Source organism: Corvus brachyrhynchos, unplaced genomic scaffold, assembly GCF_000691975.1.
Source record: "Corvus brachyrhynchos isolate BGI_N302 unplaced genomic scaffold, ASM69197v1 scaffold31, whole genome shotgun sequence".
Lineage (NCBI taxonomy): Eukaryota > Metazoa > Chordata > Aves > Passeriformes > Corvidae > Corvus > Corvus brachyrhynchos.
The window spans coordinates 2,587,096-2,609,760 of record NW_008236196.1 but is presented as its reverse complement, the minus strand read 5'-3'; the positions used below and the strand labels follow the sequence as shown (position 1 = coordinate 2,609,760).

Genomic DNA, 22,665 nt, shown 5'->3' with positions numbered 1-22,665 from the left:
TGAATGGAGGTCCGAGCCTTCTGATCTTGAGTCAGATGGATAATTTGACTCACGTAAGAAGTAAAGATCAGTAGGATTTCTCGTGCAAGTAAGAGGTAGTCGTGTGTGAGAGGATTACGAGGTCATGCCCCATGTTGATGACTGTCAGCATGAAAGAGAAATGAAAACAAAATTTTATCGTGGAAAGGAGGAAATAAAATCCTGAAGTGTAGCAAGGGAGATCTTACCTGTTCCTACCTGGTTTTGTTTGATCAGGATATGTGATACTTTTCCAGACAATGTCAACAAAAAAACCCTCTGTGTCCTGCATCTGCTTTTTGAACTTGTGTATATCTTGTCTGCAGAAAGTTTATAGCTTGGCTCAATTATCCATTTTGAGCAGGAAGGGGAGGAAACGTTACAGGGATTTGAAATAGGTAGTATACATAGCCATATGCTATTTATGCAGCAGTTTCTGCAATAAATCTAATTTGGTGCTGTCAAAAAAAATTAGACTTATTTGCTATAGCAGCACATTAGTAAATGATTGTGGTAGCTTTAAAAGTTGTCATTCACTCTGCTTTACTTGCAACTGAATCTTGCAGAGCTCTTTTTTTTTAACCCCCCTTCCTTTTCCCCTGAGCAACTCTGTGAAAATCTGAGTTCTTTGTCCTGCAGCTGTAGGAACTGCAAATATTTTCACTACTGAAAAGAAGGGCTTGCTTTAAGGTAATTGAAGCAGGAGGTGGAAGAAAGAATAGCCTGTATTGTTAACAATCATATGAATGTATAGGTGGAAAAATTAATAAAGTGGTGGGGGATAAATTTCTCCCTTGCTTACAGGTTTTCATAGTGCAGCTGAAATTGTTTATCTGATTATACAGCATGTAGATAAATTAGCTGCTCTGCGTTATTATAGAAGGTAAAATATTTTACCTGCCATGATAAGACCATATGCTGCTTTATGAAGACTGATACTGAGTGATTTGAAATAAATCGGTTCTGTCGTCTTCTGGCAGTGCGTTGTAAAATTTTCAAAGCTGATACACTTTGTGTCAAGATAACACACAATTATTTAAATATAATTCTGTTTAATATTTTAAAGATATTTAAGTGATTATACAGACATATAAAGGCCACTGATTAGTTTTATAAGGGAAGGAAAGAAAATGTAAGTGAAGGAGTAAAAAACAAATACAAAATCATGTTAATTTTGAACATGAAAATGTTTATAAATTATTAATAATTTTTAACAAGTTTTAACATGCTTGACAATTGTATTTATACAAGAAAAGGCAATAATACACTTTCAGATTTTAGTATTAGATTCATCTAAATTTTTCTTCACGGCATTTAAACTGCAACTGGTCACATCAATGATCACATCAGGTTGTTGAGGCAGCCAAATTGCTACTGCATGTAGAGTGTGGTTCAGGAGCAGTGACAATACTTAAAGCGCTTTGGAGCAAGTAGTGAATTCAGATGAAACACTGAAGAGACTAACTGCTGTAGAAAACAAACATCTTTATAAGGTCTTTGTTTTGAGCAGTTATTATTCAGCACTAACAGTAATAAGTTTATGACTGTATATCAAATATTTACTTTGGTCTCATTCAAATTAGGTTTTTTATTTGTGTGACTAATGACAACAGGATAATGATTTATTTTTTTGAACCAAAGAAGTCTTTCAGATACATGTATTCAAGGCTGCTGGATTTTTTGCTGAATTTGCTACTGGAAAAATGGTTCTGATTTTTATCATTATTTCTGACTTGTTCTAAAGCTTTTCTCTCAAGTACATGGAAAGCTTGTTTTTATAGTAAGCTAAAATGTACTTTTTGTGTCAGCACTTGGTATTTGTGAACTTCAACAATTTTAAAAGCTGTCTTGTGCTTTCAGAAGTATATTCAAAGTTGTTTATTTTATGCAGTCACAGTGGTTGTTCATTTGTGGGTATTTTTTGGGGTTTTTTGCTGTGCAAGATTCTGCTCCTGAAATTCTTGCCTAGAAAAAAGATTCAACAGAGGACCCAAAAGATCCTCAGCTGGAGACTTTACCCAATTTCACTTTGAAGAGCATCAGCCTGCAGGTTGTCATTGCTGGAGAAAGTAGCTGCTGGATGGAGGGAGGAAGGAAAAAAATTCACCTGAGCACGCCAGCCTTGGCTGCTTGGCTGCTCTCCTCACCCCCTTGCACAGCGCCCTTGTGCCCGTGATTGGTCAGGAGAGGCTGAGCTGGGAGATGCCCGTCCTGAGCGAGCAGATGAGCTGCTGTCGGCTACTTGACAGGGCTGAACTCCTTGCCCTGGCTGTGCTGGCAGTGTGGCAAGGTTAACAGTGTGCTGCTCTTGGTTGCCCCTGTGGTTTTGGTGGTTTGCATATCCAACTATAGTTCTGTAGAAATAGGAGCAACTGTTCTTGATTAGCTTCTCCTTGTTGGTCAGTTTCCTTCTACGCAGCTTAAATCAGTGGGGAATTGAAGTGTCTCTGTAGTCAGGTGGGACACTGCTGCATACTCTTTTTGTACCAGGGTTCCTCTTCTATTTCCAGTGCATTTGTTCACCTGCATATAGTTTCCTATGGAGGAAGATCATAAGAAAGTAAGAGATAAGAAAATACTTTCTTGCAAATGCAGGGACTAATCGCCATATAAGGGATAGATCAGTATTAAGTTTTTATTCAGCTAAACTTGTGCAGTATTTGTCAATGCAATTTTCATTAAAGTCAGATTCAGACCTAACATAAATATAAATGCATTTCTGCTAATGAGATTGGATTACCTCCTGGATTTGATCCCAGAAAGCTTTACTTTAAATTCATTTTTGATAAAAGGGTAATAAAATGGGTAGTTCATTATAATTGCTTACAAATCTTCAAATATGTATTTTATTTTTTGGTATTGTATTTAATCTTGGTGAAAGGTTATCTTTTTTTTAAAGGATACCCAAGGTATGCATTGAAATTGAAGGTATTTCTTATTTTAGAAGAATGAGACTGGCAAGGAGGTTAGTTAATAATTCAGGAACTTTTGGTTATCAGAGTGTATTCCTGAAAAGAAATATGGACACAGGAATTGCTAAAAATAATGTATCCTGTTGACAATATTAATTTAGTTTCAGCCCTTACAAAGAATCTTTACAGTTTTCCTCAATGTGGAAGGCAGTATTCTAACAAAGAGTTGCATGTGTGTTTTACAAGGCTTGAAAACAGGAAAAAATATTAAGGATTTTTTTCTTTAAGTAGTGTTGCGTTTGAAATATCAGTAGGTAAGGTAAAAAAAAAAGCTGCAGATTAAAGAATTTAAGATGAATACTGTTGGCCACTTTAAGGTTTTACTGTAAACTTACTCATTCAACTGTTCCCATTTTCTGTTTGTATTTTTAGTCAATATCTCTGTTACATAGTGTTAAAGTGAGAGTCAAAAGCTTCATTTATTATTTTATTTGTAATATTTTTATGAGCCTTTTCCACTTCTTTGCATAGCTCTGCAAAGTCTTTCTCAGTTTGTGCTAGCCCTAGCAAGAAGGAACAGATACATGTATTTGAAGAAAAACACGTTAGCTGCTGGAGTTAACAAATAATGATTAAAAGCTATTCTTTTGCTTCTTATTATTTCTCCTATACCCCAAATTGATCTTCACAAATACAGGACTGTAAAGAACTTCATCTGCTGCTGGTTAGCAGAAGTGGATTTAAATCTACACCGACAGTTCATTTGACAATGACCTTGAGGGGCTTTGCTTCTTGAAGAAGAAAGCAGAAGCTTGCGGTAAACAAAGTTCACTTCTGACAGATGGATTGAATGACAGAAAGGTTGCGAGTGCCAGAATAGCCCTGGCAGAGGAGGAAATGTTCAGTGGAATCCAACAGGAGAGGAGGTGTGAACAGGTGCAGGGTTGCTGACGGAAGGGGAACCAGATGGAAGGAGCCAGAGCCAGTTTATTTAAAGGAAAAGGCAGAAAACACTGAAAGGCTGTGCGATCAGTGGCTAAAAGTGTGCATGGAAGAAGGTAAAAATTCACAAAGCAAAACTGCACAGTGGGATATCTAGCACTTAGCATAATGGTAGTAATTTGTGAGTTTCGTTTTAAAGTTGCTATTGAAATATGTTTCTCCCTTACTTTTGACAGCATAAAGAAGAGATTTATAACCTGTCCAAAAAAGAAAATAATAACACCAATAAAACCACCACCAAAAACCTCAACTGTTACACTGCCTGTCCATTATTTCTAATACTAACATGCAGACAGTTACAATCAGGATAATATAAAAATTATGCCACAGCTAAACAAATGAATAAAAGGCATATAAGGCTGGATTTTTATTTTTTGACTCACCTGTTTGTATCTAGCTCTTGTGACATGTGGGCAGATGAGCATGCCTTTTATTAGGATGTTTCTGTAAGATCTAGAGCAAATCAACAACAGTCAAGTACAATGCAATGTTAGCACAGTATTTTGCATCTTTTTTACTTTTGGTCATAAGTCTGTCAGTTTGCTGGAACGTGTGGTATCTTGATGTAGGATGAGGTAGAAGTCTAGCTTACCCTAGATCAAATTCCCTGAAAATCAAATACTGTCTTTCAAATTGTCATCCTGAAGAATGCTTTGTTGTGTCGAATGGTTATGCTTTTTCCCAAGCTGTTCTTGTGAGGCTTGGTCCTTTAGAGGCAGGAAAAAACATTCCTCAACAACTTCTCAACTTCAGCAATAGCTGGGGATCATTATCACCTTCCACATATCAGGCCTGTGGCAGCTTAAGTGCCAGCTGTGTGTCCATACCTAATGTGTGTGAAAAATGCAGGTAACTGTTGAGCAGTCATTCGTAGTGCATCTGTGATCTACTGGATCATTCAGCTGTGCTGAGCTGATCCGGATCAGGTGTGAGCACACAGGGGCTTTCCTTTTTAATTAGCTAGAGCATGCAACGCCGTGTTTATGCTGACTTTATGCCAGCTGCAGGAAGGACAGATGATACCTGATTCAGCATAAAGCTCGCTGGTACAAAGTTAACGTTCCAAAAACATTGGGTTTTTGAACAAATTTAAATTGGCAGAGTGAGTTCATAGCAGATCAGGTCTCTGCATCATTTAGCTGCATCATTTTTTGATTCAGTGGTAGGAGCCTGATGGTTGGATTTACTGTATTAACAAGCTGAGTACAGAGTCAGTTATTTGAACCTGGTTTAAGCCTATGCTGCTGCTGAAAAGGCAGGTCCCTGGAGTGGCTGTGTCTGGCCACTTATTGCCAGGCCCTTGCTTCTGCTGACACTGGGAGATAGGCACCTGTGTGATCAGGTGGTTAAGGGAGTTACTCAGATTGAAAAAGGACAATTTCTTGAAGAATAAGTTATGTGAGTGCTCATTTTAAGAGAATGAAAAGAAGGACCACACCTCTTATACAGTCAGTCTGGCTTAAATGTTTCCTGAAGCTGTATTGTAAGAGGCTGCTAGTGCCAAATTCAAGAAAAATCATAAATCAAGATAAATAATCCTTTATTTTAAATATAGGGAAAATAATACATGCAAGTGTGTGTATACAAAATACATACCTGTACGAATCTTCTGTGTTAAGCAATTACTTCAACATGCAGTCATTTGTAAAAGTGGCTTGTGGAACAAAGAATATTCTAGAGAAAGGTGTACAGTATTGGAAGTGTTAGGGCTACATACTAAGACTTCACAAAAATCACCTCTTCCCATGCAGCTTCTACTCTGTACTTAACTGTGTGTTTCTATAGGGACTAAGCAGCCAGATAGTTCACAATCTGATGGTAATAGTCATGAGAGGGTGGGTGTTCAGTTACAAGCTACGTATCTTGATGGTAAAGCTTATAAATGTGCCAGAAAAATCGAATTTTGAATCCAAGTTAGTATATTTGACCTAATATGAGATGTTAATTACTGTTAGAGACATTTTTTTCTTCTCTAACATCTAAATAGAAGGAAGCTAGTGATAATATTTGACTGTGACTTGATATACAGAGGACTGCCCAGATTGAAGAGAAATTATTGAGGAACCGGTCATTTCCTGGGTGTATCTTGAAGGTTATAATGCCAAAAGAGTAAAATTATGTTATAGGCCAGGTGTTTGCAAGCTCTTACTGTTATGCTGAATGTAAAGTAAGAAATCCACTGCTTTGGTTTTGTTAACTGACCTCGCAGATAGAGCTAAAGATGGAATATATCATCAGTCACATATATACTCAAGTTAACTATGTTCAAGATTCTTTATTTCATAGAAACTTCCATAGGAGTAACACTCTGTGTCTGTCTGTTCCTATGCTCCTACAGCTTTTCATCTGTCTCATGCTCATCAGTATCTCCAGTTAGTGGAGATAATTTTTAAGTAGATTTCAAGTATGGCAAGCAGGAGTAGGAATTTTTTTCACGTGCAGCCATTAATGTATAATTTCTCCTGATGCTTCAGTAGGGCTTAAAGAGCAAAGTGGAAATGTTAGACTTAAGTGTTTCATTGTTTCTGGAGACTTATTATTATTATTATATAAAGTGGAAAAATATATAAAAGTTATAAAGCAGTTCCAATGGTGTAGCTGCATTCTAAATAGATACCAAAAAAAAAAAAAAATCAATGAGTACAAGAAAGTTATATGCACCGATTTCTGTTTCAGCAAAATTTAAATTCTCAGAAAAAAAGTAGAAAATAGTATAACAAGTTGACATTATTTGAATTCTGGGACTGGGGATACAGGTGGCAATTTATCTGCATTTCAGGGAAAATAGTTTCAAGCTAATTTGTCAACTAATTGTAGTTATTCTCATGATGAAGTTGGAAATGTGTACAGAGCTTAATCTTTTCTCTTTTTTTGAGCCCCAAAAGGGTTTCTAATTTTTTTTTTTTAGTTTTTTTTATGAAATAGTAGTAGCAGCCTGGCAGAGTTGTCTTTTCCAGCCTTGCATCCCAAGTAGGGTAGTGAAAAATTTCATTTAGTTGATTCATTAACGTACTTTAAATGTATTTCTGCTTTCAAGTTATTTCTGTAGTACCTTCTAACTTCCTAGATCCATATTTAAAGAGCTGGATCAATTTGAATGCTGAATTTTTTACCCCTTGACCTTTACCTAACTTTTCTAATTGCTTGTAATGCTTCTCATGGTTCTCATTGCTTCTTGTGGTTATGAGGAGAAAGCTCTGAGGTTTCATTATTTTGGGAAACTCTGTATTTCTCAACTAATAAAAGACACAAAATTTCAGTTTTGGTTGGTCGGTTGGGTTTTTTTGAGCCTCAGTTCTCATGAATAGGCCCACATGTATCCTGACCAACGATGCAGTCCTTCAAATCCACCAATTAATATAGTAGTTGGTTTTCTTCAAAATTTGACCATGCAAATATAGATTTTACTGAAGCTCACCAAACACAGTGTGCTGGCTGGGGCAGTTTCCAGAAACTTGAGCTTTCTGCTGAGAAGACCTGGCAGCCAACTCCAGAATCAGCATCCAGTCAGCTCCCAGAAACTGACAAAAAGAGCAACTCAGTGGGTAATTCCCTCAATGGGATACAGGAAGGACAATTTTTCAGCTCCTTGGAAAGGTTTAAAGAAATGACCTTATCATGATGCTTTTAAAAGATACTTCTACCTAATTCTATCAGAAACATGCACACATACATCTTTTTTTTATTTATTTTTTGACATAAGAACATTCATTTCATGCCTTTCTTCTGCCTTGTAAAGCACCAAGAGCCATAAAATCCAGTCCAGTGTGGATTTACACAAGCACTGAAAAAATCAAAGCCTTTATTACAAAAATTCAGATGGCAAAAAATTCTACAGTGTTTAATAAGAGGAAACCGCTCAACACTGTCCAGCTAAGTCCTCATTCAGAGCAGCCGTAGATATTAACAAGGTCCTATTAGATGAAAATTTGTAGGCCTAACAAAGGAAGATGTCCAGAGTAGTCAGTGCTAAACAAAAGGTTGCTAGAAGCCTGATTTAAAGGAAAGGGAGAAATCTTGTGACCCTGAGCCTTCTTATTGAGTTGGTCCAAACATATAAGCAAGGCACACGCTCTAGAACTCGGCTAATTTAGAAGATTTGGAAAGTAATAATTTTGAATTGTAGCTACATTTAAAACCAGCATGTACCTATTTACCTGCAGAATTACAGGTCTTACTGTGTTGCATTTTCTTACTTAAATGTTTGAAAATACTAAAGACTGGACAGCATATGATAAAACTCAGTAAACACATTCTCCATTATAAATAGCTGAATTGGGATACTGCAGTGCTGTTAAATTGAAAGGCTGGTCTGAAAGGAGTTATAGAAGTTTTACATTAATAGAGAGAATTATTTAAGACTATTCCTGGGGGAAATGACTTCTTGGTAAATTGTTGGGGTTTTTTCCATGTTTGTAGACCAACCTTGGACTTGTCTGCTAACCTGATAAAAATAAAAAATGAGCCCTTATTCGTCTGTGTATGACATGCATACAAAGATACATACAAAATACAGGGGGAACAAGTTTGTGAAGTGTGATCTTACTCTGTATACCTTCTCTTATGACCTTTATCATTGTGGGTTTTGAATAGTGCCTGGTAATAAAGTTAGAGATAGCAAAAAATCTTCTCATGTTTCCCCTTAGAGAATAGGGCAGGTATTGTGACATCTTGTTTCAGCTTTTATACTTTATTTTTGTTTTTATTATGAGTTTGTGGTTTGTTTGGTTGGCTTTTTCTCCCCCTATAGCCTGAGAAAAGAGCAAGGATATACTCTGATTTTCCATTCTTCCCTTGACACTTGCAGCTGAAATAGTAAGATAAAATAGCCTATGAGAAGGTGATTTAGAAAGCTGCTTGTAATGGACAATCACTAGCCCTGTATTGTGGAAAGCTTGCAAAGTAGTTTGCATAAGACACTGCTGAGCCTTTGTACCCAAAGTTGTTTGGTCTTTAGGGCTCCTAGTACATGTAGTCTTTCAAGTTCTACTTTGAAAAGTGTTTTAATTGATTTGAGTGTCTCCATGCCAGATTTTACTAAAGATACTGGAAATAAAATGCTTGGGTAACTCCTCAAAACTTTTACAGTTTAGTAGAGAAGCTTTTGCTATATATTTATTTTCAAAAATACTGGGAGAGAAAGCTCATTTCCTCTGAAAGAGGTAAGGGAGCCTTCAGCTGAGTCCTTTCTCTCTTCTGAGGTAATTTGTTGCGCAGTGGCTCACGGTGCTGGCCCACTTGGCTACATGTTATCTAGGAAGGAGGTCTGTGCTCAACCACTGAGGCATGTTGTAAAAGCAGCAGTGTTAGGCTTGACTGGCCCTCCTGCTGCCCAAGTCTGAGTGTGGGTGCAGAGTTCCAGGACTGGTCATCATTTAGACAAGTCTTGTTAGTTCAGATAGCTCAAGCATTTAGAACTCCAAATGCTAGCTACTCCTTAATGATTTATGAAGTTCAGTTTAAAGCAAGTATGTATGAAAGCTAAAATGCTTTGTAGTTACATTTTTAACTATAATTAATATGAAATGAAGATGTCAAAAATAATGCTATGATAACCTCTCGTGTATCACTGAACTGAGATAATTACTAGGGTATTTTAATTTGTCCAATTAAGTTCATAGTCCTTACTAATAGATCCATTAGCTTTTTTAAAAATGCCACATGTTGATCTCATGGAAAAATCAAATAGTCAATATAGGAAGCATGGTTGCTTCAAATCATAGTTGCTTTGCCAGAAGATTTAGTGGCAGCCTCCAGTCAGAGGCCTAATTCTACGTTAAGAATCCTCCTGATTTTTGTTTTTTTTTTTTGTATTTTTCTGTTTCGATTTATGAAGTTCAGTTTAAAGCAAGTATGTATGAAAGCTAAAATGCTTTGTAGTTACATTTTTAACTATAATTAATATGAAATGAAGATGTCAAAAATAATGCTATGATAACCTCTCGTGTATCACTGAACTGAGATAATTACTAGGGTATTTTAATTTGTCCAATTAAGTTCATAGTCCTTACTAATAGATCCATTAGCTTTTTTAAAAATGCCACATGTTGATCTCATGGAAAAATCAAATAGTCAATATAGGAAGCATGGTTGCTTCAAATCATAGTTGCTTTGCCAGAAGATTTAGTGGCAGCCTCCAGTCAGAGGCCTAATTCTACGTTAAGAATCCTCCTGATTTTTGTTTTTTTTTTTTGTATTTTTACTGTTACCAAACTGAAAAGACTCTTTCAGAAATACCTACTATAGAACTGTGTAGAGAAATTCAAAGTTTTATCAGTCTAAGTTCTGTTCTTTTCTAGTCAAAAATAGATGAGCTATTAGTGACGTCAAATATGACTATTATGTCACTAGTCTTTACATACTTATTTTTTCTTTACTGCAAAGCCCTTTGGCAGAGAGAGGACTTCTCTTGCAAAGGGATCTGTGATCCACTTTTTGTTTGTTAGTGTTGGAAGAGATGTTTTGGGTTTGGGAGCTATTTTGGTTTGGTTTGGGGTTTTATTTGGTTTTTTAATTAAATTTGATGGCTCAAATTCAGTCAGCATACTTTTATGTTAGCTTTAAGATCAAAATGAACTTTCACTTCATTTACAGCAAGGATTTCTTTTAAAGTTTGCTAGTGATGGCAATTTTCTTCTTCCTGTGCTGTAAGCTATATTTCACAGTGCCTTTTGTTTTGTCACGAACATTTGAAAAGCATATCTTTCATGCCCAGCAAACCAATATCCAGTCCAGTGAGATACACTAATCAGTTTGCTGTGTTAACTGTGGCTCTTGACAGCCACAATGCAGGCTTAAAACAGGCATTATCACTGTGGAAAACCTGCACTTCAGAACAGGGCTCAAGAAGAGCTTGAGCTTGCTCCATGATTGAGTCTTTGGTTGCTTCTGACTTTACCACACAAAAGTGAAAATTTCCATGAGTTCAATGCATCTGCTTTAGTAAAACTGATCAGTGTTGTGACCAAATGCAAGATTATCGTCAGATGTGCATTTAGTGTATTTAGTGTTTTGCACTCAGTAGAGCTGGTGTTTGAATTTGAGTAGAGAACAGGCTGGTGCACTTTAACCACTCTGTCTCCTATTTTTGATCTCTACAGGTGAAGTTTTAAAAAGCTCTGGAACAATTAATCTTTAGCTGTCATTTCTGGTTCAGATACTACCTATGTCATCAAAATTAGTCAGTTGTACTTTTGCTTTACCTTGTCTCTGTGCTTTCTATCAGTGAATATAAGAAATTCTGAAGTCTTTGCAGGAGGAGACTTCTGATATCTTCACGCTAGTGCTGGAGGGACTAAGGACTGTTTCCTTCTGTCTGCAGTCCGTAGATTTTCTTTTGCTCTGAATTGTAAAAGAATTGACTTAAGAGATTGCAATTAGGCTTAGTGTCAAAGCTTCTATAACTCCTGCAGTATTTGCTGGTTGTAGCAGGAAAGTTACCAATAAGTCCTGAAATCTCTTGGGCTGCCTTCTGCATGTTTTATGCTTGCTTCTCTTTTTTTCTCCGTATATATGTTGGGAAAATTTTCAGTTGGAGGACAGGGAGATTGAACTTAGAGAACAGGTTCAACTCAAGGTGTGGGTGAAGGACTTGCCACTCTGTTTAGACAGATTTGGCTGCAGGTTATTGTTTTGCTCCTGAACAGTTCTAACCCCCTCAGATATTGCTCTGTATAGAACTGGATGTGTTTTAATTCCAAAATCTTCTAAGTTCTAAGAAGCTGCTCTTCTGTGTAAGAATTACCTGTGTTTTCCTCGTTTTACAATTGAGCTTTTATCCACTGTATAAATTCATCTTCACACCATATACACTTCAGCCATAGGGCACTCACCACATATCCATGGTTTCTGAGCTCCTGCTAGCTTGCTCTATACAGCGAGTGGCACAGGTGAGTGGCTCTTTTGAATGGGTCCTCTACACAAGAGAGTGTTTCTGGCGGCAGTAGATTCTCCATCTATTTCAAACTTGCTGGTTAGCATGTGTTCATCAGGAGGAGCCTTAGCGATGAGGAATGGACCCTTACAGGTTTGCCTTGGTAGCTTGAGCTGTGAAGCCTGCTGCATGCTGAAGGTTACCCCCAGCACAAAGCCAGCCAGCCAGCTGCGTGCCAGATGACAGCACAGCACCCAACTGCACACAGCCATCTCACATGAGAACTTTTAAATAAAATACTGTGCTACTGACACTTTCTTTAGCTGAAAGTGTCAGAGGAATGTGTGAGGTGCTGGTGGCTTGGTTTTGCTTTGTTTTTTTGGGCAGTCCGGTGCTTATAACAACTGTCTGAAGGTAAAAAACATTCATAAAATAAAGGGGTTTGCACAGACCGGTTTCCAGCAAATATGGAAAAAATATTCTTAGTAACATTTTCTATATTTGAAGCTTACACTGAAAAAATGATGGGAGCATCACTCCTTAGGATAGCCCCAATATGGTTACAAAGCAGTTCTGAGAGTGATGTGATAAAGTGCCATTCAATATATGAAATTTCCTTTAAAAATGTATTTTTTTCCTTAACGCTCTAATATTTTTGGTATCTAAACGTATTTTCTGTCTTACCTCAGAAGAAACTGCCTGTGATTTCCAAGGGAGTTTTGCCTAAGGTAGGCTTGAAACATCAGGACCAGGAATTAGTGTAATGTGACCCACCATTTGTATTGCTTTGGGGTAAATTCGAGAGAGAAGATTTAACATTGTGTGTGTCATGCTGAGATATTGCAATATCTCGGATGGGTTATTAGGCACCAATCCAAAGGTTAAGTGCAGCAACCACATGAGATGTGGCTTTATCCTTACATGATCTGTGCTCGTGTTCTGTTTTGTAGTCCTGTGAAATAGGTAATATCCCTAGAATAAAATATGTTTATAAGACTTTTTTGAAACCCATCTCAAGCTATTAAATGTCATTTCAGTAGAAAGGTGTATCATTTGAAATCTAGAAATCAGTCCTTGAATGTGTGAACTCAATGACGTTTTAAATGTGGATCCCAATGTGCACCAGATAAATATTCACAACCTTTGGGAAAGTCTAGATCTGAATTTGCAGTTCAGGATCTTTTCTAATTTATATGCATATATCTTTTTGGGGTTTTATTTTCCATGCTCTTTTTGCTTGGCTTGCATTAAATAAAATGCTTCAATGGAGTGTGGTAGTCTAGCATTTGTTTTGCCTCAGGAGTAGATTGCCCCATCTTGCGTATCTGGTCAAGTAAATTGCTCTCTTGCCTGCCTACTTCAATAATAGTACTGGGCTTTAGACCTTCGTGTACAACCCCCCAGTGAGCAGAACCACAAGGGGCTGGGCCTGTGTGGTGCTAGCAGTCTTCTCTATTGTAATGGATGCATTCATCTCCTATTTACATAAATTAATAGTTAAAACTTGTTTGGTTGCTTAAGAAAACTCATTAAGCTTTCAGAGTAGCTGTATCACAAGCACTGTGGCAATCGCTCCCATTGACTTATCTCCTGCTGATTCACTGGGAACCAGTCCATCTCAGGGTCAGGTCCCTAAGCTTCATTGCAGAATTAAACAAATAGCATTTAAAAGAAAATGCAAATAATATGTTCAGTGCAAAGTAGATGCTGGTAAACTTCCTTATGAAAAAGCGGTCGTGTTTAAAATTTTTAAAAATAAAATCCTATTTTTGTCTGCAGGGCCAGTTTTCTCTCAGGAAATAGATCATAGTTTTTATCCATTTTCTACTAGTCACTGGAGAATGTTTGACATTGTAAGAGAAAGGTCAGTTTGTATAACTTGAAGTGGGAGGAGAATGTTTAATGTGAAAAGCTTGGCCAGATTTTTTGCTATTGTTATTTGAATGTTCTGATTTACCATTTTAATTTATCCTCTTCAGTATATGATTTTTATTTTTCTTTATTTCCTATTTGGTTTCTTTTATAGACTGGAGAAAGAGAGCATTCAGCACAGCATTAGCAATGAAGCAAAGGCCCGAGCCCTTCAGGCCCAGCAAAGAGAGCAGGAGCTGACACAGAAGATGCAGCAAATGGAGGCCCAGCATGAGAAAACTGGTAGGTGGTAGGAAAAGATTAGAGCCTGGGCACTCACTCACAAGCCAGGCCCACGCCTTACTGTGAAATGACATCAGGAACACCTGTAACCTTTGGCTGGCCGAAGGGAGCAGATGCTAACTACACCGGAGATTCCGAATTACATATTAGTTAGCGTTTAAAAGAGAAAATGGAAAGTATTGCCCACTGTCTGTTGATTTCAGAGTGCTGCTCTCACATCTGCTGCACCATCTGGATTATGAGTTTATTTACCTGTGTTCAAGAAACGTAAAGCTGAGAGAGACCACAACAAAGTAGAAAAACAAAGGGCTTGTTTTTGGCTGGATTTTCAGGCACACATGTTATATAAAGAAAATAGCATCAGAAGCTCTGCGGGAAATGCTCTGAGCTTACAGTTAAAGTCTCCTGAATAGCATTGAACAGTTCCCACAGTACACACATTATAGCTACTCTAAAAGCTTAATGAGTTTGCTTCGGCATCCAAACTGGAGAAAAGCTTTAGCCATTAATCGGTTCTTAATTCACTGTCGCAGCTGGATGTAATTCACTGGCTCCAAATTGATATGTTCCTTTATTTAATCTTTGCAGCCTCAAACATTTTTAGCATTACCATGTGCCCCCCCCACATCCTCAATCTAGAAGAAAGATGTTTAATCCCTTGCGTACTTCAGGTTCTCTTAATAAGAGACTTCATTGCATTGACTTAGCCCATCAATAACATCTAACTTTAATCTGGAAGTAAAATGGGTTTTCCAAACAAACAAAAAAGAGCTTTTTGTTATTATGAAGTGCTATGCCAACAACATTAATAGAGGTGCATATTATAAATAAAAAAAAAAAAAGGAATTTTTAAGAGATGAAATTTGTAACTCCTATTATGAGCATGGAAAAGAGGAGGAGCTTTGGCTGTTAAGGAGCATGATATACTCATGTGTTTAACAAAATACCATATTTACCTACCAGTCATGCAATACTTCTAGGAAACCATGTAACATGTATTGATCCTAAACAGTGTTGGATAATACATAAGGCAGCAAGAATGTTTATATCTGCTATTCGATTTTCTGCCCTTTTTTATAGTATTATCACAGTACTAGAGGACCTTTCCATGTGTTCAGGGAATGCAAACAGCTGCATTATGGCTGCTGTCTACACTGTAGGAGAAGAAAAGAAACTCTCAGAATCACTTTTTCCTCCTTTAGCCAGCACGTCTGTGTATGACCATGTGTAATTCTGCACAAGAGTGATGTCATTTACCCTCCTGCTGCATAAATTGTCCCAGTATACAAAAACGAAACAATATGATGTCTGGGGTTTCTTTAATGTATCTCTAGTAGGGTTAGAAGGAGTTGAAAATTATAGTCATTTACAATGTGTATAAAGAAAACCTTGTTTATTATGACCCTACACACATACAAGGAATTTGGGTAAGAGTGGTCATGCTTTCACTGATTTTCAAAGCAGCAATCAAGAAACATAATTTTGCAGTATCTTCCTTTTTAAAGAATAAAGATACCTGGATTCTAGGTTGTGAGTTTAGGTGCAGCCCAAACTCATAGTAACTGAAAATTAATTTATAAAAGGGTTTCATTCCAACTGTAACTGGGCAGTAAGTCTAAATCCTGTTGTTTAAGAATGAAAAATTACATTATTCGTGGTAAGCTCAGGACACAGTAAATAAAAGAACTGCTTTTTTAAGGAGATACTGAAATGAGTCTAAAGTGTGAGCATTTGGGTTGCTGGTGTATCCTCTGCACCAGTTGAGCAAGCAAAAGTCTGCTAAAGCATGCCTTGCCAATTTTATTCCTCCTAGAAATGTCAGTGAACTTTTAGCTAAAATGTGAGCCCACCAGATTAGATATCTAGTCTTCACAGTGATTCTTCTCTTACAAGACCAGATTCAGTGGCAACATTGCTTTAACACTTTAGCTAATTCTGACATAGAGCCTTAATTTGGTAAGTGATGATGTCCAAGTAGCTGAAGTTTAAAGAACATTTCAAAACTAGAAGAAATTCAGAATATGTAAAATTGATTCTCCCTTATCTACAAATTTATATAATTGTAGTCTTATAGTATCATAATTTTATGGTTTCTAGTAGAAGAACTGGATTCCTTGCTGACCTCCCAGAATACCTTCATAGCAAAATTAAAGGAGGAATGTTGTATGTTGGCAAGGAAGTGGGAACAAATGTCAGAAAAATACAGGTTAGTATATTTTTCTTAACCTGTCCCTTTTATTACTAGGACATACTTCTTTATTTTTTTTATTTGTATTGTGATATTTATTATTATTTATCTTATCCTAGTTATTACATATCATATCAGTAATATATGCCCCTTAAGAATTCAGTATAATATATGCCCCTTAAGATTATGTCTCTGGCTATTAATTCAAATTTCTTGGACGATTGCGATGTAAAAATTGCATACTATTTTCTTCCTTGTGTGCATATTCTTACTATGAAGAGTAGAAAATTGTTAAAAAAGATACAGTTCATCTGAAGTTATATGAAAAATGCTAAAGATTTAGTTATGTCAAAACTGTTTTCATTTAAATTATTTACTTAAAATTCCTTTCACAATACTACACTACACATTGACCGTTGTCTATGAAATAATTGTCATCAAAATTGCTTGCTGTTGACACTCAGATTTTGCTGCTGCTTGGTTTCAATCAATAGTAGATTTAAGTTGAAAGCTATTAAAAATTGAGGAAGAAGCAAAACCTGGAAGTAATAATAATTTAATTTAAAGGAATACAAAGCTATGGAAGTATCTATTCAAAAGTTCTGTAGGACAGAAAGGAAAATGTGAATTTTGTACTTCTGTAGCAGCAAATAATTTGATTTTACGTTTTTAATTGTGAAAATAGTATCTTTTGAAATTTTCTTGGGGTTCATATTTAGAGTGGTAAACTGGACTTAACTGAAGAGTTGGCATTCTGTAGTTTCTGTAAATTACATGTGAAGTGAATTTGGTAATTAGGGCTAGGATTCGTCTCATGGCTGGATGGGAAGTAAGCAAAACATTCAGCAAAGACAAAATTGGTTTTCAAGACAGGATTCTTCTTTTGCTGGGTGGATTTAATCATCTTCTTGAGGTAATGTAAGAGACAACACTTACTCAGGGAGAGAGCTTATTTACCCCAGTATCCTCTTCCTAGGAGTGGTCAAAGGGGAAAGATTTAAGTAGATGACAGACATTTCTTTCTTTCTATCTATCTGTCTATCTGTCTGTCTGTAATAAATAAAATATATGATGCTTCCCACGGGTACTGCCTCCACTGCCCATCCTACTTCCCACTGAATATAAAGTGTTGACTGGCTGTTAAGTGGCTGAAGTTGGGAGATGAATCCCATCCAAAGTGTTTAGGGGGGAAATGAGAAACTTGAGGAACTGTAAGCAATCTTCCCATGCAAATGTTGTGATGGGTACTTGAGAGAGAAGCAAACAGAATTTTTCTTCTGAAAAAGCAGTGCTCTTCTGCTAAAGTAATGCAAAATCTAAATAGATTCAAATCATATTATTATTCCAGCAATAAAAAAGCACACAGACTTTGTTGCTAGAGCTCACAGTCACAGACTAGTAACTGTAAAGGATGAAGGAAAGACAGAAAACATACTGTGAAAACACATTATTCTCTGAAAATAAATACTAGAGAGTGCCAAGTGTTTCTTCACCTAGCAGCATTAGCTGACTATGTCAAGGACCTGAAAATGGGAAAAGGAGCCCTCTTGCATCTCCAGGAAGTGGTATATTTTACACAAGAACCTGTAAGGAAGAATGCATGAAAGTTGTTCTGAGAAGTGGTCCTAAAATAGCTTGAGATTGCCTTCACTGGAGTGGGAGCTGCTGCAGTCAGTAACAAGGATAGAGAAATAGGTAGAGACAAAAAAAGAAGGTAAAAATGAGAACAGAAAGGTGGAACTGGAGATGGTGGAAAATGACAGACTAATATAGATGGCTTCAGAAAGTGATGTGATCTGGAGATCAGATGCAGAAAATTATTTTAGCCAGGTTCTAAATGCATGGTCAGCATGTGTCTCTCAGTAGCATCTCTCCGAAAGGCAATCTTCATGCTCATTGTCACTGAATGTAGTGTAAAACCACATTCTGCCACAGAATACTGTAGTTTTGTTTTCTGTAAAAGAGTAATAATTTGGGGAAGATTTTATACCGTAGTTCTTATGTACATTGATAAAAGCAGATTGCAAAGCAGCAGTGTGCCCTACTTTCATGGAAAATTTTTTTTCTTTTTTTTTTTCCATGTTTTTGACCTTAACATAAACTGAATTTTGGACCTGGATGTGTATTTTCTTGCGAGAATCTTTGTGCCTTAGTTTCCCTAGGTTTAAGTAATGACTGTATGTCATTAATATAATATAATATAATATAATATATCTATAATAAATTGTGATCTGGAGATCAGATGCAGAAAATTATTTTAGCCAGGTTCTAAATGCATGGTCAGCATGTGTCTCTCAGTAGCATCTCTCCGAAAGGCAATCTTCATGCTCATTGTCACTGAATGTAGTGTAAAACCACATTCTGCCACAGAATACTGTAGTTTTGTTTTCTGTAAAAGAGTAATAATTTGGGGAAGATTTTATACCGTAGTTCTTATGTACATTGATAAAAGCAGATTGCAAAGCAGCAGTGTGCCCTACTTTCATGGAAAATTTTTTTTCTTTTTTTTTTTCCATGTTTTTGACCTTAACATAAACTGAATTTTGGACCTGGATGTGTATTTTCTTGCGAGAATCTTTGTGCCTTAGTTTCCCTAGGTTTAAGTAATGACTGTATGTCATTAATATAATATAATATAATATAATATATCATTAATATAAATAATACCATTATTTAATTGGTGCAAAACTCAAGCTCTTTTAATAACAGATGCAATAGTAAGTTTATTTAAATTTTCTTGGGTTTGATAGGAAGTACCCATTTGTAATAAGAGACATGTCAAATATATCTGTGATGACTACATGTTTGTCCAATTTCAGTGGAATGCATCCAAATGGCACATATATTTTTATATTTAGTGCAGGTTTTCTGAGAAATATAAACTGAAGTTTTTGTGTTTATATGTAAGCTGGAATCATTTTTTGAGCTAGTCCCTACACAGAAAGGCGTCAGAAAGACAATGTCAGACGAATTATAAACCCCTCAAGCTGTGCAGAAAGAAGATAGTGTCTGTGAAGGTTTTTGTATGCATAGGCATGTTTAAAAATATAGTCCTTTGTTGATTTCTTCTCTGTTTCTCTCTTGTTTTGTTCTTTTTTTTCTCTGATTGTCACTGTCTGAGTTTCTAGGTTGTAGATTAATGCTTAACACTACCCACTGTGTATTTGTGATTTGCGTTTTGTAATTAAGGGGAACAATGGGAGTCCATTGGGTCTCATTATATATAATGGTTGGTTTAATTTGTTTCACTTCTATCTTGTTAATTGTAAATTGATCATTAAGATTTGAATTCTAATCTGTCACCAGGGTTGTGAGTATTGAAGCTAGAGCAATGATCCTGGTTTTAATCACTGATGATGAGAAACAAATTTTATAATTTTGGTACATATTGCAGTTCATATATTTTAACACTGTATTTTATGGTGTTATAAATATTGTTAAATGACTTTTAGTGTAGTTTTACTGTTTGGACTATAATGTATAAATTATATTACTGGTTTGGCAACAGTAGGCATCCAACTGTGTGAGTTTAATTGAAGTAAAGAACACATACCCGGCTGAACTATTTTTCTGCATGTTTGGTTGACTGCAGTCGTTGCACTCAATATCAGGAGTGAAATGTTTGTTGAAGGTAGCTGTATGAAGATGGGCAACAGTCTGTCTGAAGGGTCAGTCATTAAATTTATATGCAACAATACTGCATCAGCAGAAAATATTTTAGAGCGTGTATTTAATTTCTGTGTAAGTAAACAATTGGTTTTAAGAGCAGGAAAAGGCAGTGTTTAAAAAGCACTGAAATGCAGAAGCTAGTTCAGAGGAATAAAGGCAGCATTGCCACCTTAGTGTTCAAAAATCAGCTTATGCTAAGATTGACTTTGAATTGTGACTATTTAACATTTCCTCATTTTCTTGCCTTTAGCATTTAAGTGTTTTGGACGCTAACCTGTTTGGGGTTTTTTCCAAGACTCTTCCAGCAAAGATGGTAGATAAAACCTCAAAGTGGTTTTTAAATAGAAGTTGAGGTAGTTAAAGGGATTCAGAAGTATAGAGGGGGTTTTTGTTGCTGTTGTTGCTCCTGCCCCATCAATTATTTTTGATGTAGTGACAAGTAAATGAGATTTGGCAAAATCTATTATGCATCCAGTTACAAGCATGCATTTTACATTTTCATGTGATGTTGTAGCTTTGCTCTGTGTAGTTTCAAAATAACAGTGATTTCGTAGAGGTCATTTGAGTGTATCAGATCTCAGAAGCACACGCAGGTACATGACTGCCTGACTTGTGGGGCCAGCCTGGGTCTGCAGAAGTGCACCCTCCTGCTGAGTTCAGCTCTGATGGCGGCACTCCAAATGCCTGCATGCTTCAGTTTCTACTGAGTCCACCGCTGCTTATTGCTCAGACTGTTGGACCCAGAGTAGCTCTCGTGGAGCAACATCAGCACATCCATGCTTTGTCCTCCAGTTGTGCAGGATCCATCAGACGTAGTGATTAGTGCATAGATTTTTCTGATTTGCCTCTTTCCCCTGTATTGTGAGTGAACTATCTTTGGAATTCAGCGCTGTGTGCTTTGACACTTGCCCCCCTGTCTTTTCCTGCTGTGGTACTTCAGGAGCAGAGTCATTCAGAAGCATTTACACAGGACTGGTCCTGCCTCTGGCTGGGTAGAATTGCTACTCCTGTATAAGGTATATATATATAATATAGCATTCAGTACAGTTATCAGGCTTATTACAAATTGTGGTTGATTTGGGTTTTTTTTTTAACGCAACAATGTGTGAAGTTACTTAAATATCACGTAGAATTAGCTGTCTTACCCTAATCTTTGGAAACTGAGGTGAATGAAAGGGATGTTTAAAGATGCAGAGGGAATCGTTGACAAGTGATGATGGAAGACTCCTGATGTGTGATATTGTATTGGACTGGTGTTCTCTCTTTAATGCCAACACACACGAACCTTTTAACATGGACCTAAATAAGCACTCTGTCCTTCATATGTGCTGTCCTTCAAAACTTCAGTGTCATTAAGTACTTGAGTCTTGGTGGTCAGACTCTTAGGTAGTTAGATGGAAAGGACATTGTGTAAATAATGTCGTAATTGGAATGAATTTTTTGGGTTTTTTCTGAGTTCTACTGTAATTACGAAAGATGTTTTAGGAGAAGACAACACTCATAACATGCTTCAAAGCATCAGGCATTTAGAGCTCTGTTTTAGAGATTGGAGATTATGCTACTCATGTTTTTAATTAATTAATTACTTACTTTTGTTTCATTAGTTGTAATTTTCAGTAGCATTTTGGTTTTGGTTGATTTGAATTACTTGGTCTTTCCAGAAAGACTTTGGGCACCTTCAAATGTGATGGAGATGAATAAGTACTTGTAAAACTTTGAGGCTTTTATCACCTTGAAAGTTGCTTCCGCTGTTTCCATGAATGAGACAGTCACATATAAATACAGAAAAAGAAACAGGATCTCCCAGTTGGGAAACCCTACAAAAGTGATAATTTACACTATTCCTACATGGCAAATGCTGTTGCTGAATTTTGCTGGCAAAAAAAAGCAACGCAAGACTGAATTTAGTCCCTGTTATCACTTGGTTGGTTGGGCTTTGTTGCGTCAGGTCTCTTTGAGCTGCTCTGCAGTGAACCTTTGCTTTTATCCACTGGTTGTCTGTCTTACAGTATCAGTATCAAGTACAGACTGCATTCACATTGTGTGATAACAGTTGGTCCAGCTGGCAATGCTTTGTTAATGCTGACATTTAAGTTACTAGTGTTTCTGTAAAATGATCGCTGGAAAAATTCAGTTTCTGCTACCTTCCCATAACATCCTGCTCTCTATTACGTACCCATCCAGGAAACTTCTATGCACTGAAGTTTGATGTACAAATCTATCAGCACAATTCTGATGTCTTTGTCTGTGATCTTCCTTAATAGAGCTATAACTCTCAATCTAAATTCAATTACATACAGTCTTGGTCCAAAGTTTCCCTTGCTAAGTTCTTTTAGATTCACAGATGATACCATGCATTGTTCTCTATTTAAACATGAAAAGATCATGTTGTCATTTCTAGATTTGACTTGTCAATGTAACAACATGTTTTTGAAGTAGGAGTATTCCTTTCTCCCTGTGCTTTGTTGTATTTTTCAGAATGTCAGTTGTTGTTGCATTCTCTAACAGCCAGGAAGGTAAAGTATCTTTCTGCTGTAATTGCAGCATATTTAAGTTTATGATTTAAAGATATATCTGAAGCTTTTTAACCTTGAGATCTGGAGTGGCAGATGCCATAAATCAAATTTGCTTGCTTTTGATTCGTACTTTCTGATGGTATAGCAGATTCTGACATGTTCTCATTAACCTTTTCCAAAGAGTTAAAATTGTACAAGTGCATAATGTATATTTTATCACAATTTAATCTGAGGTCTTTTCCTGATATTAAGAAACAGCTCATGCCTGTTTCTCCATGGGCTGATGGTTAGAGATGTAGCAAGTAGCAGTCCCAGGTCATTCATGGATCTGGT

General features: G+C 36.6%; 1 protein-coding gene across 3 annotated transcripts in view; it reads left to right on the top strand.

Moving 5' to 3' along the window:
• SDCCAG8 (serologically defined colon cancer antigen 8) overlaps positions 1–22,665 on the top strand; it is a 102,939-nt gene that overhangs the window by 39,730 nt on the left and 40,544 nt on the right. The window contains exons 14-15 of one of the 3 annotated variants that reach the window (XM_017740243.1): positions 13,832–13,959; positions 16,057–16,165. The exons of 1 other annotated variant lie outside the window; for it this stretch is intronic. In XM_017740243.1, coding sequence (XP_017595732.1) covers positions 13,832–13,959; positions 16,057–16,165 — 237 coding nt within the window. The remainder of the gene's footprint in view (positions 1–13,831; positions 13,960–16,056; positions 16,166–22,665) is intronic. One more of the 3 variants, XR_001863949.1, reaches the window with a different exon arrangement.